Below are 15,579 nucleotides of genomic sequence, written 5' to 3' on the forward strand. Positions count from 1 at the left end.
AGAGGTGAACCAGTTGCATACACAGCTCGAGCAAGACATTCATCGGCATTTCTCTGAATAGGTTCCTCCATTGAGTCAAAAAATACTTCTGATTCCAGGAGGACCATGAGCTGTCAGATTCATCATTTTCACCTAAAATAGAAGTAGAGGGACTTTTGTCAGAGGTTGTGAGCGCTGAGGGAACTTTATGCACTTGGCTGAATGATTTGGCATCTTTGTTGCGTTCTTCACGTGATTTGGCACAGTATTTGCAAATGTACATAGCTTTTCCTTCTACATTAGCTGCAGTGAAATGTCACCACACGTCAGATAGTGCCTGTGGCATTTTCCTGTAAAGATTAGAATAAAATGAGTAATAAAACCAAATACAATTCCATGTACAGAAATAGTTGTCATTAGATTAAACAACTCCTTTGTAAGGTAAATGTTTTAAAATTAAACATGTATGGAAACAGGTGAATTAACACTCCTCCGTATGCAGGCTCAAGCAAGCGAAAACCCACATCGGAATCAAAAACTAACTAGCATAAATTGTTAACAAGTTAGAAATGATTTACACACACTTTGCTGTAGCCTACTATTTACTACTTAACAAAAAATAATGTATGTCATAAAATATATTCACCCCACCCAGTATTGTAATCAAAACTTACCAGAAAGCATGTAGTCCTTGGCTCAGACAGTGTAGTAGTGTGGGCTCTATAGTGTCTCATTAGTGTGCAATATCTTGATGATCAGCTGCACATGTGATGGAAGAGTGCACTGCACGTGAAGGAGTAATGCACTGTTCATGCAGAGGGTTGCAATTCCATTGAATTGGGGATAGTTTAACCAAAATATCCCACAAGAACTAGAATTGCCTTGTGTATCCCACAAAAAAGGTTCACTGTTATAAGCTAACATTTTCAATTAATTTAAGGAAAATTCCCCAAATGTCCGGGGTTAATTCCCATGGCATATGTTAGGAAAAATTCTGGAAATTTACCGGAAAGTTTCCAACCCTTTGCAACCCTAAGCCTTTATTATAGCAAGGACTAAGAACAGTTGTATGTGTTTGTGAATGCAATTGACGAAATGAACGGTTTACGTAAACTATTGTTTAGTCCAATTATTCATGGGTCGATTTGTTTTATTTTAAAACTAAAATGCTTGATTGCATTTCAAGTCATGAATTACTCTTACTGTGTGAAGACATGAACGATAGAATGACTAATTGATACAGTAGCCTGTAAGTACTGTAGGCTATTGAAGTATAGGCCTAAGTAATGATACTAATGATAATGACAGGACTTATTATTAATAATAGCAATAAGGAGATCAAGAAAAAGGAGGGTTATTATAAATAAAACTTGGAAGAGTGTAAACACTAAATAAATTACCTTTTTTTGTTCTCACAAAAAAGTGTTAAGCCTTTAATACAGTATAGCAAAGATTTAAAAACAGACTGATTTTGTTTATCCGATGTGTTTGCATGAGGCTTGGTGCTCATGGAATCAGTAGGCTATTAAACACTCAAACAGGCAACAGAAGCAGGATCTGTTTTATTTCTGTAGATGTACAGTGCATTTGGAAATTATTCAGACGCCTTGACTTTCCACATTTTGTTACATTACAACCTTATTCGAAAATTGATTGAATAGTTTTTTCGTCATCAATCTACACACACTACCCCATAATGACAAAGCCAAAACATGTTTTTAGAGATGTTTGTACATGTTTTAAAAATAAACTGAAATCACATTTTGCATAAGTATATAGACCCTTTACTCAGTACTTTAACTTGTTATGGCTGCAATCCCGCTAACGGGATCGATATGACAACTACCCGTGAAAATGGAGGGCGCCAAATTCAAACCACAGAAACCTCATAATTACAATTCCTAAAACATGCATGTCTTTTTTCATTTTAAAGTTCATCTTGTTGTTAATCCCACCAAAGTGTCCGATTTCAAATATGCTTTTCAGCAAAAGCACAACAAACCATTATGTTAGGTCTCCACCAAACCACAATAAGCACAGCCATTTTCCAGCGAAATGTAGCATTCACAAAAAGCAGAGAGAGAAAATTAATCACTAACCTTGCATTATCTTCATCAGATGACACTCATAGGACTTCATGTTACACAATACATGCATGTTTTGTTTGATAAAGTTCATATTTATATCAGAAAATCTAGTTTACATTGGAGCATTCCATTCACTAGTTCCAAAAACATCAAGTGATTTTGCATAGCCACATCGTTTCAACAGAAATACTCATCATAAATGTAGATGATAATAGAAGTTACACACATGGAATTATAGATATACCTCTCCTTAATGAAACCGCTGTGTCAGATTTCAAAAAAACTTTACGGAAAAAGAAACCCATGCATTAATCTGAGACGGCGCTCAGAACAATAGAAAAATTAGCCTCCATGTTGGAATCAACAGAAACCAGAAAATACATAAATATTTCCTTACCTTTGATGAACTTCATCAGAATGCAGTCCTAGGAATCCCGGGTCCACAATAAATGCTTGATTTGTTTGAAAATGTCTTATGTCCAATTAGCTACTTTGGTTATCGCGTTTGGTAAACAATTCCAAAGTCAAAGTGCGTCCACTATAACATGACAATGTCCAAAAGTTCTGTAACAGTCAGTAGAAACATGTCAAACGATGTACTGAATCAATCTTTAGAATGTTGTTTACATATCTTGAATAACGTTCCAGAATTAGAATGACTTCAGATGACCGGTGGAACGCAGGTCCTTCCCCTGTGAACGCGCATGGTGAAAGCATGGTCAACTCGTGGCAGTGGTGACTATTTCCTGTCTCATTCGACCCCCCTTCACATTAGTCATCAGACAAAGTTCTATTGACTGTTGACATCTAGTGGAAGTGAGAACTCATCCATATCTCGCTGTAATTTCAATAAGAGTTTGGTTGAAAATCTGCCACCCCCAGAAAAAATACAAACAGGAAGTGGAATTTCTCAAGTTTTTGCCTGCAATATGAGTTCTGTTATACTCAGACATAATTCAAACAGTTTTAGAAACTTCAGATGTTTTCTATCCAATACTAATAATAATATGCATATATTAGCAACTGAGACTGAGGAGCTGGCCGTTTACAATGGGCACCTTTTCATCCAAGCTACTCAATACTGCCCCTGCAGCCATAAAAAGTTAAAGCACCTTTTGGCCGCAATTACATCCTCTAGTCTTCTTGGGTATGATGCTACAAGCTTGGCACCTGTATTTGGTGAGTTTCTCCCATTCTTCTCTGCAGATCCTCTCAAGGTCCGTACCTTAGGTGGATGGGGAGCATCGCTTCACAGCTATTTTCAGGTCTCTCCAGAGATGTTCGTTAGGGTTCAAGTCTGACCTCTGGCTGGGCCACTCAAGGACATTCAGAGACTTGTCCCGAAGCCACTCCTGCGTTGTCTTGGCTGTTTGCTTAGGGTCATTGTCCTGTTGGAAGGTTAGCCTCTGCTCCAGTCTGAGCTCCTGTGTGCTCTGGTGCATGTTTTCATCAAGGATCTCTCTGTACTTTGCTCCGTTCATCTTTGCCTCGATCCTCACTAGTCTTTCAGTCCCAGCCGATAAAAAAAATGTCCCCACAGCATGATGCTGCACCACCATGCTTAACCTGGCACCATCCCTACGGTGTTCTCCAGACGTGACGCTTGGTATTCAGTCGAAGTAGTTTGTTTCGATCTTTGTTTCATCAGCCCAGAGACTCTTGTTTCTCATGGTCTGAGTCCTTTAGGTACATTTTGGCAGACTCCAAGCGAGCTGTTATCTGCCTTTTTTACTGAGGCGTGGCTTCCATCTGGCCACTCTACCATAAAAGCCTGATTGGTGGAGTGCTGCGGAGATGGTTGTCCTTCTGAAAGGTTTTTAGATCTCCACAAAGGAACTCTAGAGCTCTGTCAGTGACCATCGGATTCTTGGTCATCTCCCTGACCAAGACTCTTCTCCCTCGATTGCTCAGTTTGTCCGGGCGGCAAGCTCTAAGGAATACTCTTGGGGGTCCATAACTTCTTCCATTTAACAATGATGAAGGCCACTGTTCTTGGACCTTCAATCCTGCATAAATGTTTTGCAACCCTTCACTGGATCCGTACCTCGGCATATTCCTGTCTCGGCGCTCTACGGACAATTTCTTCGACCTCATGGCTTGGTTTTTGCTCTGACATGTACTGTCAACTGAGGGACCTTATATAGACAGGTGTGTGCCCTTTCCAAATCATATCCAATCAATTGAATTTACCTCAGGTGGACTCCAATCAAGTTGTAGAAACATCTCAAGGATGATCAATGGAAACAGAGTGCACCTGAGCTCAATACAAATGCTTATGTAAATAATAGCATTGCTAACTCTACAGGAATGTAGCTATGTCAGGACTGATTGGTTTTTACTTCCATGCCTTGTCTACTCACAGCTTTTCATGTCTTCTGTCTCTTTAAAAACTTTACCTTTTTATTTTATCAAATTATTTGTATTTAGGACTAAAATATGTTTGTCGAGAGACCTTGTCAGAATAACAGCACAGTCGCTGACAGTTAATGACTAACACAAGATATCGTCGGTTGTTGCCTCATTTGCCTATTTTAACCAAGGAGTGTTGGGTTTACCTTCCCAGCAGCCTGAGGATGAGGCGGACCCAGAGGAGAGGGATCACTTCCTGCAGCAGTTGTATAAGTTCATGGAGGATCGAGGTGAGCCTTCAGCCCTGTCCCATTTATCTTCCTGTGTTTTCCCTGTCTGTCTCAAATAGCACCATATTTCCTATATAGTGCCCTACTTTTGACCAGGGCCCTTTGGTGATCTTTCATGACTTTTACAGCGCACAGCACTTTACTGCAAGCGCACACACACTACCTTACCGGCTCTGGCTCTTAATGCCCCATCCTTCATTTGATTTCACTGCAGTTTTTTTTTTATCACACAATGCATCCTTCCTTATCAGTCATTCAACGACAACATATGAAATAAGAACGATGTTCCTGTGATTTAGAATGCCCTAGAATGTGCTACTTTTCTTCTCACTGCTCTTCTCCACATCTCCTCCTCAGGGACACCAATTAACAAGCCTCCTGTGCTCGGCTACAAGGATCTGAACCTCTTCAAGCTCTTCAGGCTAGTCTACCAGCAGGGGGGCTGTGACAAAGTGAGTGCATATCATCTGTACAGCTAACACCCCCCTGCCTCTTTCATCCGAGTTCTCCTCACTGCAGTGGCAGGCAGGCAGACTGTCTGGTCTCATCATCTAATGTGAACAGCCCGTTCTCTCAAGCTTTGTCTCTCCTCTGCCTCTATAAGCAGAATTGCAGCATGTAGCTTTTTAGTGGACTATGAAGGTCATGGATGGGGCTGTCTGGCTGGTGTTCTGCACGTCAGCTGTTATGAGGGCATAGAAAACAATAGGCCTGAAATGACTTAACAATTTGGACTGCTTCTCGATCAAGTGATGTTGGTAGCGTTTTGTCTCACTACCCTCCCTGTTTGTTTTGTTGAAGATATTCTTGATATAGCGTGGCCAACATGAATGATTATTCATATGTTACGTTGATGGTTGTTATTTGCAGATTGAAAGTGGATCTGTGTGGAAACAAATCTACATGGACCTGGGCATTCCCATCCTAAACTCTGCTGCCTCCTACAATGTGAAGACTGCCTACAGAAAGTAGGTGCTGATTCACTTCACTCAGACTGACAAGCACTCTTTACCAGACACGTCTTTCTTTTGAAGCTGAGTCATTTGCGTTGATGTTGAGAAATGCAACGTCTTGGCATGATAAATTGAAACTGTCTTCTAGGACGGATTACTATACGGCTATATAAATACATTTGATTGATGGATATTTCAGTTTTTTGCACCAAGATTATTTAGAAGTGTGTGGTGAGTGACATTTACTGTGTGTGTGTAGGTACCTGTATGGCTTTGAGGAGTACTGCCGCTCAGCCTGCATCGTGTTCAGGACCATCCACCACAACGAGGCTCGTCCAGCGCCCCAGTCCTCTCAGTCCCAGACAGAGCAGAAGGCTGCCCAGGTCCCTGAGGTGAAGGTGAAGGACAAAGACAAGGTTGGCAAGGGCCCAACACCACCCGTACAGAATGAGTCTGCTGCAGCCACAGAGGACAAGCCTTCCCAGGAGGAGGCTGAGTCGGGGAGTGAGAGTGACAAAGAGAGCCACAAAGATATCGCCTCTCCCAGGGTTAGGAGTTCTCAAAAGCAACTTTTGTCCTTTGTGCTGATTTACTTTTTCGAACTCTTAGATTTCCTCCCAATTCGCCTTCTCAAAATGAATTGAACTGGGGTTCATCCCCCCTGATCTTTTCATCCAATGCGTTTTGAGGAAGATGCTACGAGAAAGTGTGAAAGCGCTGTACTATATAGTTTTTTCCCCCTGAGTTCCAGACACTAATCTCTTCTCTATCCTTTCCGTCAGGGGAGGAGACGGTGCACTGTGACCCCAGTCAAAGCTGAGGTGAAGGAGCCTGTCAAGCTGGAGAAGATCAAAGAGCAGGAGCCGAGTGATCTGGGTGTGGGCGAGACCAGCGGAGAGGAGACGGGTGGTCAAAAAGAGAGCAGCAGGTCAGACGGAGGGGACACCCAGGGGAATGGATGCAGCCGACGTCTGGAGGAGTCCGATAAAGAGTCTGAGGACGAAGTGGAGGATGAGGACAGCGAGAGGAGAGTTGGAGAAGGGTACAGTTAAATGTTAATGAAACATATAACAGTGTAATATTAAAAACTTCTTAGGGATAGGCGTCCCGCTAGCGGGACACCAGTCGACAACATCTGGTGAAATTGGAGGGCGTGCAATTCAAATAAATAATATTAAACATTTATGAACATAAGTATCTTATATCATTTAAAAGCTTACATTATTGTTAATCTAACTGAATTGTCCGATTTACAATAGGCTTTACAGGGAAAGCATACCATGCGATTGTCTGATGACGGCGCCCCACATCAACATATTTTTCAACCAGCACAGGCTTCACAAAATCACAAATGGCGATTTAAATAAATCACTTACTTTTGAAAATCTTCTTCTGTTTGCAATCCCAAGGCTTCCAGCTACAACATGAATGGTCGTTTTGTTAGATAAAATCCTTCTTTATCTTCCAAAAAGTCAGTTTAGTTGGCACCATCGATTTCAGTAATCCACTCGTTCAACATGCAGACAAAGGAGTCGAAAAAACTACCGCTAAACTTCGTCCAAACAAGTCAAACAACGTTTTTATACAATCCTCAGGTACCCTAAAATGTAAATGAACTATAATATTTCATACGGAAAGTAGTATGTTCAATAGAAAAGTACAATTAGTAAGCGCACGCCCTCTTCCTCACGTGCCGAAAGACTGATATTGTTCCGGTGCTCTCTTCACAAAAACTCAAAATTCTTGCTTGTTTTTCAATAAACAAGCCTGAAACCTTGAATGAAGACTGTTGACATCTAGTGGTAGCCATAGGAATTGAAATCTGGGAGCTGGAATTACATAGGACCTTTTGCTTTCCATTGTAAGAGCCTTGGACCTTACACCAACCAGAACTTTTTTTTTTTCCTTATGATTTTCGTCTGCCATATCAATGCTGTTATAGTCTCAGACATTATTTTAATATTTTTAGAAACAGCTAATTTCTTTTGCTGTAGCGTGCAGAGCTCACTGTATTCAATAAGATGCAAACTGACCAAAACAGGGAGAGAAGACCTAGCTTAACTTACCCAATAAGAAACTCACATTTTTGTTGCAAAACATTTTGCTACGGTGTGAACTAATGAATGAGTCCCATTTCTATCATGTGAAATTGGAGTAGTGCCAGTAGTACTGGCTGAAAGCTTCTTCACTGCGTTTGAGAGCCTCGTTGTGATGGCTCTACATGGGGCCCAAGGTTCTTTTGTGACGTTACTGCAGGATGCTTTTGTTTGATCACAAAAAAGGAGTCTGTAGAGAACCTTTGAGTAGCCTGGCCTACCAGGGTAAAGCCAATGTGTCCTGCCCAGAGTTTTGATGAAAATTAGCGTTTGCGTCTTTATGAACAGAGTTCTGTCAAGCTGTCAGCTGCTCCAACTACAGTGCCTTCAAAAAGTATTCACACCCCTTGACATTTTCAAAATGTTGTTGTGTTACAACCATAATTTTAAAAAGGATTCATTGTAGATGCTGATGTTTTTTAAACTTTAAACAATCTGAGCAGCTAACCGATCGCTGCAGCTGTACATAGTCCATCTGTAAATAGCCCACCCAATCTACCTACCTCGTCCCCATATTGTTTGTATTTACTTTGCTGCTCTTTTGCACACCAGTATCACTACTTACACACCATCTGCTCATCTATCACTCCAGTGTTTTAATCTGCTAAATTGTAATTACTTTGCTACTATGGGCTATTTATTGCCATACCTCCTGATGTCATTTGCACACACTGTTTTATAGACTTTATTTTTCTTCTATTGTGTTATTGACAGTACGCTTGTTTAGTCCATGTGTAACTCTGTTGTTTCTGTCACACTGCTTTGCTTTATCTTGGCCAGGTCGCAGTTGTAAATAAGAACTTGTTCTCAACTAGCCTACCTGGTTAAATAAAGGTGAAATAAAATGAAAAAACTGAGGATGGATCAACAACATTGTAGGTACTCCACAATACGAACCTAATTGACAGGTAAAAGCAGGAAGCCTGTGCAGATGTTCCAAAACATGCATACTGTTTGCAATAAGTAATACTGCAAACCAATTAACTTTTTGTCCTGAATACAGTGTTATGTTTGGGGCAAATCTAATACAACACATTACTGAGTACCACTCTCTATATTTTCAAGCAGAGTGTTGGCTGCATCATGTTATTTGGTATGCTTGAAATTGTTAACAACTGGGGAGTTTTTCAGGATAAAAATATAAACCGTATGGCTCTAAGCACAGGTCAAATCCTAGAGGAAAACCTGGTTCAGTCAGCTTTCTTCTAGACACTGGTAGATAAATTCCCTTTCAGCAGAACAATAACTTAAAACACAAGGTCAAATTTACACTAGAGCTGCTTACCAAGAAGACTGAATGTTCCTGAGTGGCCAAGTAACAGTTTTGATTTAAATCTACTTAAAATCTATGACAAGACCTGAAATGGTTGTCTAGCAAAGATCAACAACTAATTTGAGAGAGCTTGATGCATTTTGACAAGAAAAATGGGCAAATGTTGGAAGCGCTTAGACTTACCCACACACTCACAGCTGTGCTTTTACTAAGTAATGACTCGGGTGTGAATACTTCTGTAAATTAGATATTTTATTTCCAATAAATTTGCAAACATTTAAACAATGTTTTCACTTTTATGGGGTATTGTGTGTCAACGGGTGATAAATACATTTAATACATGTTGGATTCAGGCTGTAACACTGGAATCAGTCAAGGGGTATGAATATTTTCTGAAACTTTGAACCAGTGTTAATGGTGATAGTAACCTGCTTTTGGAGGCTAGCTAGCAACGGCTTCTTTTTTTATCTGCTTTTGGAGGCTAGCTAGCAACGGCTACTTTTTTTACCTGCTTTTGGAGGCTAGCTAGCAAAGGCTTCTTTTTTTACCTGATTTTGGAGGCTAGCTAGCAAAGGCTTCTTTTTTTACCTGCTTTTGGAGGCTAGCTAGCAACGGCTACTTTTTTTACCTGCTTTTGGAGGCTAGCTAGCAAAGGCTTCTTTTTTTACCTGCTTTTGGAGGCTAGCTAGCAAAGGCTTCTTTTTTTACCTGCTTTTGGAGGCTAGCTAGCAACGGCTACTTTTTTTACCTGCTTTTGGAGGCTAGCTAGCAAAGGCTTCTTTTTTTACCTGCTTTTGGAGGCTAGCTAACAACAGCTTTTTTTTACACAATTTACACAATCACCTTTTTGATTCAAGTCATGATTAGGGATATTTTAGGCAAGGGTGAGCAGCTAAAGATAAGCAGCTAGCTTTATTTTTGTGAATGTGCACCGTAAGTAAGCATGGGTTGGGTTACTAAAATATTTAAAAGGGTATTTGGGACAACTTTTCTGTTGCCTGGCTACCCATCCACATTGCTCAGGACCAAACGCCTGGCCCACTAATGTTCTTTCTCTACAGTGAGTCTGGGGAGTGTTTAGCAGGACGGAACATTTTAGATCAAACATGCCTCTGACATGCAGAATAAGGAATCACATTGGCTCTATTCATGGCATTTCTATATGCAACATTCGAGATTGTTGGTCAACTAAACAGGGCCCTGGATTTTCCTCCCTCCCTGACGTCTTCTCGAAAGCGAACACATTCTGACCGTTTTGATTGGTCCTAGAAACTGATCGGTTTGGCCAGAGCCGTCCTACAAAATGATGTCATCAACGTTGATACTCTGTTTGGTTAATCCCTGTTGAATTTGTTTTGTTCGTCACTTATTTTGACGTCACACAAACAAATTCTAGGATGTCAGTTTCAGACAAGGAACAGACCGTGATCGTCGATAGAGCAGCGGAACTAAATTCAGGATCATGAGTCGTCAGGCAAAGCTTTTCTGTGCATAGGTTTGTCCTTTGGCCCTGTTTTGATCTATGTCTCTCTACAGGGCTGAGGATGAGGACTCAGAAGACTCTGTGACCGGGACTAAGGTGAAGGTAAAGTACGGCCGAGGGAAGACCCAGAAGATATACGAGGCCAATATCAAGAAAACTGAGAACGATGATGCCGGAGATGTCCTCTACCTGGTACACTACTACGGCTGGAACGTCAGGTAACCCATGGACACATACTTCCGTTCTCACCCACCTGAAAGAGATGATGGGGATTTGTGTTTTTATGATTTGTTGTCTTGATCATGGCAGTGTTTTCGGTATTAGTTTTCCACCTTTCTCTATTTCTCTGTTTTTGAAGTTACTTTGACATTCAATGTCGTGCAAGGATTTTCCAGCCATAGCAACCCTTGGGCGGGCTGCTTAAGCGCTTTTTGTGACGCTTTAAATCTTTTAGATCTAGCTCTAATGTTTATGGGTTCATTTCCCCTCTATAGGTATGAGTGAGTCTAGCTCTAATGTTTATGGGTTCATTTCCCCTCTATAGGTATGAGTGAGTCTAGCTCTAATGTTTATGGGTTCATTTCCCCTCTATAGGTATGAGTGAGTCTAGCTCTAATGTTTATGGGTTCATTTCCCCTCTATAGGTATGAGTGAGTCTAGCTCTAATGTTTATGGGTTCATTTCCCCTCTATAGGTATGAGTGAGTCTAGCTCTAATGTTTATGGGTTCATTTCCCCTCTATAGGTATGAGTGAGTCTAGCTCTAATGTTTATGGGTTAATTTCCCCTCTATAGGTATGAGTGAGTCTAGCTCTAATGTTTATGGGTTCATTTCCCCTCTATAGGTATGATGAGTGGGTCAAAGCAGATCGGATCATCTGGCCTGTCGACAAGGGCGGAACAAAAAATAAACAGAAAAAGAAAGTCATGAACAAAGAGGATGGAGAGAAGGACAAGCAGGGGAAGCTGGGTGGGTTGAGAGGTCGCCCTCTTCTCAGAACCACTCCCCCCAGTGCCAACCGCAGCGTCTCCAAGACCCCCAGCCGTGAGGGGCGCTCCAGCAGCAAGAGCAAATCTGACACATCACCCCTGCCCAATGGAGAGGGTACGAGATCTGTACCTAAACCAGCATGTAACGTGACTCCACGGGTGCATCTCGATACTGAACCATGGCTTTCTTTTCTCCTCACCTTAATCTGAACCTATTATCAATCATTACAACTTTATTCATTAAATTTGTCTGTGAACAGGTACCCCTCGCCGACGCACAAGAAGAACCTCTGGGATGTATGACTCGGACAGGGATGCCAACTCCAATGGTAGGTACATACCTCTAAATGCAGAGGCAGTATAGTGTAGTCACTACTTTAATTATGAGAACTATGATAGTTGACATTTAAGGAAGATTAGAGGGTTTTTCTGGCCAAGTGAGGTGGGTTTTACCAGACACAGATTAAACCTAGTCCTGGACTAAAGTAGCCCTTTCAGTAGATATTCTGCATTGGGCTTGATTTTGAGTCCAGGACTACACTTAATCTGTGTCTGGGGAAACTGCGCCTTGGTGTTGGAAGTAATGGTTATTTTATCGATTCAAGCCAGGACTTTTGAAGCTAACCATTTATGTGCCCCTTCTACTTCTTTTAGATGAGTCGGGGAATTCGTCAGAGGACAGTGAGTCAGAGGATTCGCCGGAGAAGAAGCCTGCATGGGCGGAGAGAACGGACCCCGCCACGGCCCGTAAACAGGAAGAGGAGGAGGACCTGAGGGTGGAGAGAGGAAGAGCAGAGGCAGTGGCCGCCGCAGCAGCCCAGGCAGCAGCAGCAGCACAGCTCCAGCCCCCCAGCAGCCCTAAGGAGAAGGAGCAGCAGCAGCAGGAGGACAAACTCCCTGAGAGGGAGCCTGAGAAAGTGGAGGCTGAGGAGCAGCCCCAGACGCCTCCCATGACCCCTGAACCCGACAGACCCAAGGAGGAAGACCCCCCTAACCTGAAATCCCCCAGGCCTAAAGCATCACGTAGAAGTAACGTTAGAGAGCCAGAGAGGAACACCAACAACACTGGCTCTGAGATACCCACCACTCCCAACCACATTGAGACTGAGTCATTCCCCAGCCCATGCCCCCTAAAGAGGCAGGATGAGCCCATGGTGGTCCTTCACTGTCTCCCTGCTGAGCACCTCCCCAGCATGCCCGACCTCCCCATCATGGACTCCGACACAGACTCCGCCCCGGAGGAGGAGATCTGCAGGGAGGAGCGAGGCGTGGCCAAGCGTAAAGCCACCGACCACAGGACGCCGGACAAGAAGGTGCGTCTAGACTGGAGGGAGGATACTGCCAGAATGGCATCGCCGGGCGGGATGCCCCATGACTCGCCGGGCGGGATGCCCCATGACTCGCCGGGCGGGAGGCCCCATGACTCGCCGGGCGGGAGGCCCCATGACTCGCCGGGCGGGAGGCCCCATGACTCGCCGGGCGGGAGGCCCCATGACTCGCCGGGCGGGAGGCCCACGACTCCAGAGCGGAGGCTGGAGTCGGGGGGACTAAAAGAAGAGGAGTGTCTAAAGCCAGCGAAGGGTAAAACAGAGCCGGAGGTTAAAACAGAGATGCCTGCCCTCACTCCGGAGGTGCGGTGTCGAGGTCCAGGAGAGGGAGGTGTTGCAGGAGGTCAGCCCAGGTCAGAGCAGCCAGACTATGGAGCAGAGGAGGAGCTGATGCCCCAGATAGGGCCTGAGGCGCTGGTCTGCCACGAGGTGGATTTGGATGACCTGGATGAGAAGGACAAGACCTCAGCAGAAGACCTCCTAATGATGATGAGCCAAGGGAAGGTCCATGCTCCCCCTCCATCCAATGCCTCCTCCCACCACCCCCAGACCCACAACAACCCTCCTCCATCCTCCGGTGGAGCTGCTCCTCCACAAGTCTTTTCCCCCACCTCGGCCCCTAGCCCTGATGAGTCTATAAGCACCAAGAGTGAGAGCGACGTCACCATCGAGGTTGACAGCGTAGCTGGGGAGTCTCAGGAGGGGCTCGGTGATAATGAGTCGGCCAACTCCAACTGCTTTGAAGCCAACACCAGCTCTAGCAACTCCAGCATGTCACTACAGGAGAGAGACACCAAGGACAGAGGTGGGTCACACACGGACTGGCATAGAATAGGCTATATCCATTTAGCCTTGCGTTGGGCCAGTAACCGAAAGGTCGCTGGTTCAAATTCCTAAGCCAACTACGCAAAATCTCTGTACCCTTGAGCAAAGGCATTTAACCATTTAACTGGTCCTGTAAGCCGCTCTGGATAAGAACGTCTGCTAAATGACTCAAATGTACACTACCGTTCAAAGGTTTGGGGTCACTTAGAAATGTCCTTGTTTTTGAAAGAAAAGCACATTTTTTGTCCATTTAAAATAACATCGAATTGATCAGAAATACAGTGTAGACATCGTTAATGTTGTAAATGACTATTGTAGCTGGAAACGGCAGATTTTTAATGGAATATCTATATAGGCCTATTATCAGCAACCATCACTCCTGTGTTCCAGTGGCACGTTGTGTTAGCTAATCCAAGTTTATAATTTTAAAAGGTAAATTGATCATTAGAAAACCCTTTAGCAATTATGTTAGCACAGCTGAAAACTGTTCTGATTTAAAGAAGCAATAAAACTGGCCTTCTTTAGATGAGTTGAGTATCTGGAGCATCAGCATTTGTGGGTTCGATTACAGGCTCAAAATGGCCAGAAACAAAGCTCTTTCTTCTGAAACTTATCAGTCTATTCTTGTTCTGAGAAATGAAGGTTATTCCATGCGGAGAATTGCCAAGAAACTGAAGATCTCTTACAACGCTGTGTACTACTCAATTTACAGAACAGCGCAAACTGGCTCTAACCAGAATAGAAAGAGTGGGAGGCCCCGGTGCACAACTGAGCAAGAGGACAAGTACATTAGTGTGTAGTTTGAGAAACAGACGCCTCACAAGTCCTCAACTGGCAGCTTCATTATGTAGTGCCCGCAAAACACCAGTCTCAATGTCAACGGTGAAGAGGCGATTCCGGGATGCTGGCCTTCTAGGCAGAGTTCCTCTGTCCAGTGTCTGTTCTTTCGCCCATCTTAATATTTTATTTTATTTTTAATCAAACATACAAATGCTGATGCTCCAGATACTCAACTAGTCTAAAGAAGGCCAGTTTTATTGTTTCTTTAATCAGAACAACAATTTTCAGATGTGCTAACATAATTGCAAAATGGTTTTTTAATGCTCAATTAGCCTTTTTAAACTGATAAACTTGGATTAGCTGACACAACATGCCATTGGAACACAGGAGTGATGGTTGCTGATAATGGGCCTCTCTACGCCTATGTAGATATTCCATAAATATGCCTTTTCCAGCTACAATAGTCATTAACAACATTAATGATGTTTACACTGTATTTCTGATCAATTTGATGTTATTTTAATGGACAAAAATGTGCTTCCCTTTCAAAAACAAGGACATTTCTAAGTGACCCTAAACTTTTGAATGGTAGTGTAAATGTAAAAATGTGTCTTGCGAACAGTTCCCTCACACGTTTCTTTTTATACATATTTTGTTCATTGCAAATAAGGTTTTAGTTGTACACTCATGGGGAAACATCTCTGTCCTCTGAAATGAAAATACTCAATATTCTCCCTTTTATGATTAGGTCAGAAAAGGTTGATGGACTGCAATATGAGTTGTTCTGCAAAGAAGCAGAAGCGCAACCAGAAACGGCCAAGCACAACGTCCAAAATGGAGAAGAATGGAGCAGGTAAGTCGCATGGTTTGATATAGCAGTCCTTTTACATAGCATCGAGCATGGTGGCGACACTGTAAAGAGAGTGCCACCGAATCGCTTGTTCACAGCCTGTGTTGCCAGTTTTGTTGAGCAGGTGTTTCAATGCCATGACAGAGGGTATCACATCTGCTGCAGACGAAGTTGATGAACTTATTTCTCCAGTCAGTTGTTCGAATGAAGCTAGGAATGTGTTAATGTTTCCAAGTATCAAACTTGTTCTCAAATGCCATTGAAATGGCAGCAGTGGTATGACAACTAGCACATTCA

General features: G+C 42.9%; 1 protein-coding gene across 7 annotated transcripts in view; it reads left to right on the plus strand.

Moving 5' to 3' along the window:
* The window catches only part of LOC110505790 (AT-rich interactive domain-containing protein 4A), a 49,966-nt gene that overhangs the window by 28,998 nt on the left and 5,389 nt on the right, over positions 1-15,579 (plus strand). For 5 of the 7 annotated variants that reach the window (XM_036962213.1, XM_021585230.2, XM_021585229.2 and 2 more), the window contains exons 12-21: positions 4,630-4,705; positions 5,063-5,157; positions 5,576-5,673; positions 5,918-6,206; positions 6,441-6,700; positions 10,564-10,728; positions 11,355-11,614; positions 11,760-11,828; positions 12,154-13,632; positions 15,181-15,285. In XM_036962213.1, coding sequence (XP_036818108.1) covers positions 4,630-4,705; positions 5,063-5,157; positions 5,576-5,673; positions 5,918-6,206; positions 6,441-6,700; positions 10,564-10,728; positions 11,355-11,614; positions 11,760-11,828; positions 12,154-13,632; positions 15,181-15,285 — 2,896 coding nt within the window. The remainder of the gene's footprint in view (positions 1-4,629; positions 4,706-5,062; positions 5,158-5,575; positions 5,674-5,917; positions 6,207-6,440; positions 6,701-10,563; positions 10,729-11,354; positions 11,615-11,759; positions 11,829-12,153; positions 13,633-15,180; positions 15,286-15,579) is intronic. The other 2 variants (XM_021585232.2, XM_021585228.2) reach the window with 2 other exon arrangements.

The sequence above is a fragment of the Oncorhynchus mykiss genome, chromosome 25 (genome assembly GCF_013265735.2).
Source record: "Oncorhynchus mykiss isolate Arlee chromosome 25, USDA_OmykA_1.1, whole genome shotgun sequence".
NCBI lineage: Eukaryota > Metazoa > Chordata > Actinopteri > Salmoniformes > Salmonidae > Oncorhynchus > Oncorhynchus mykiss.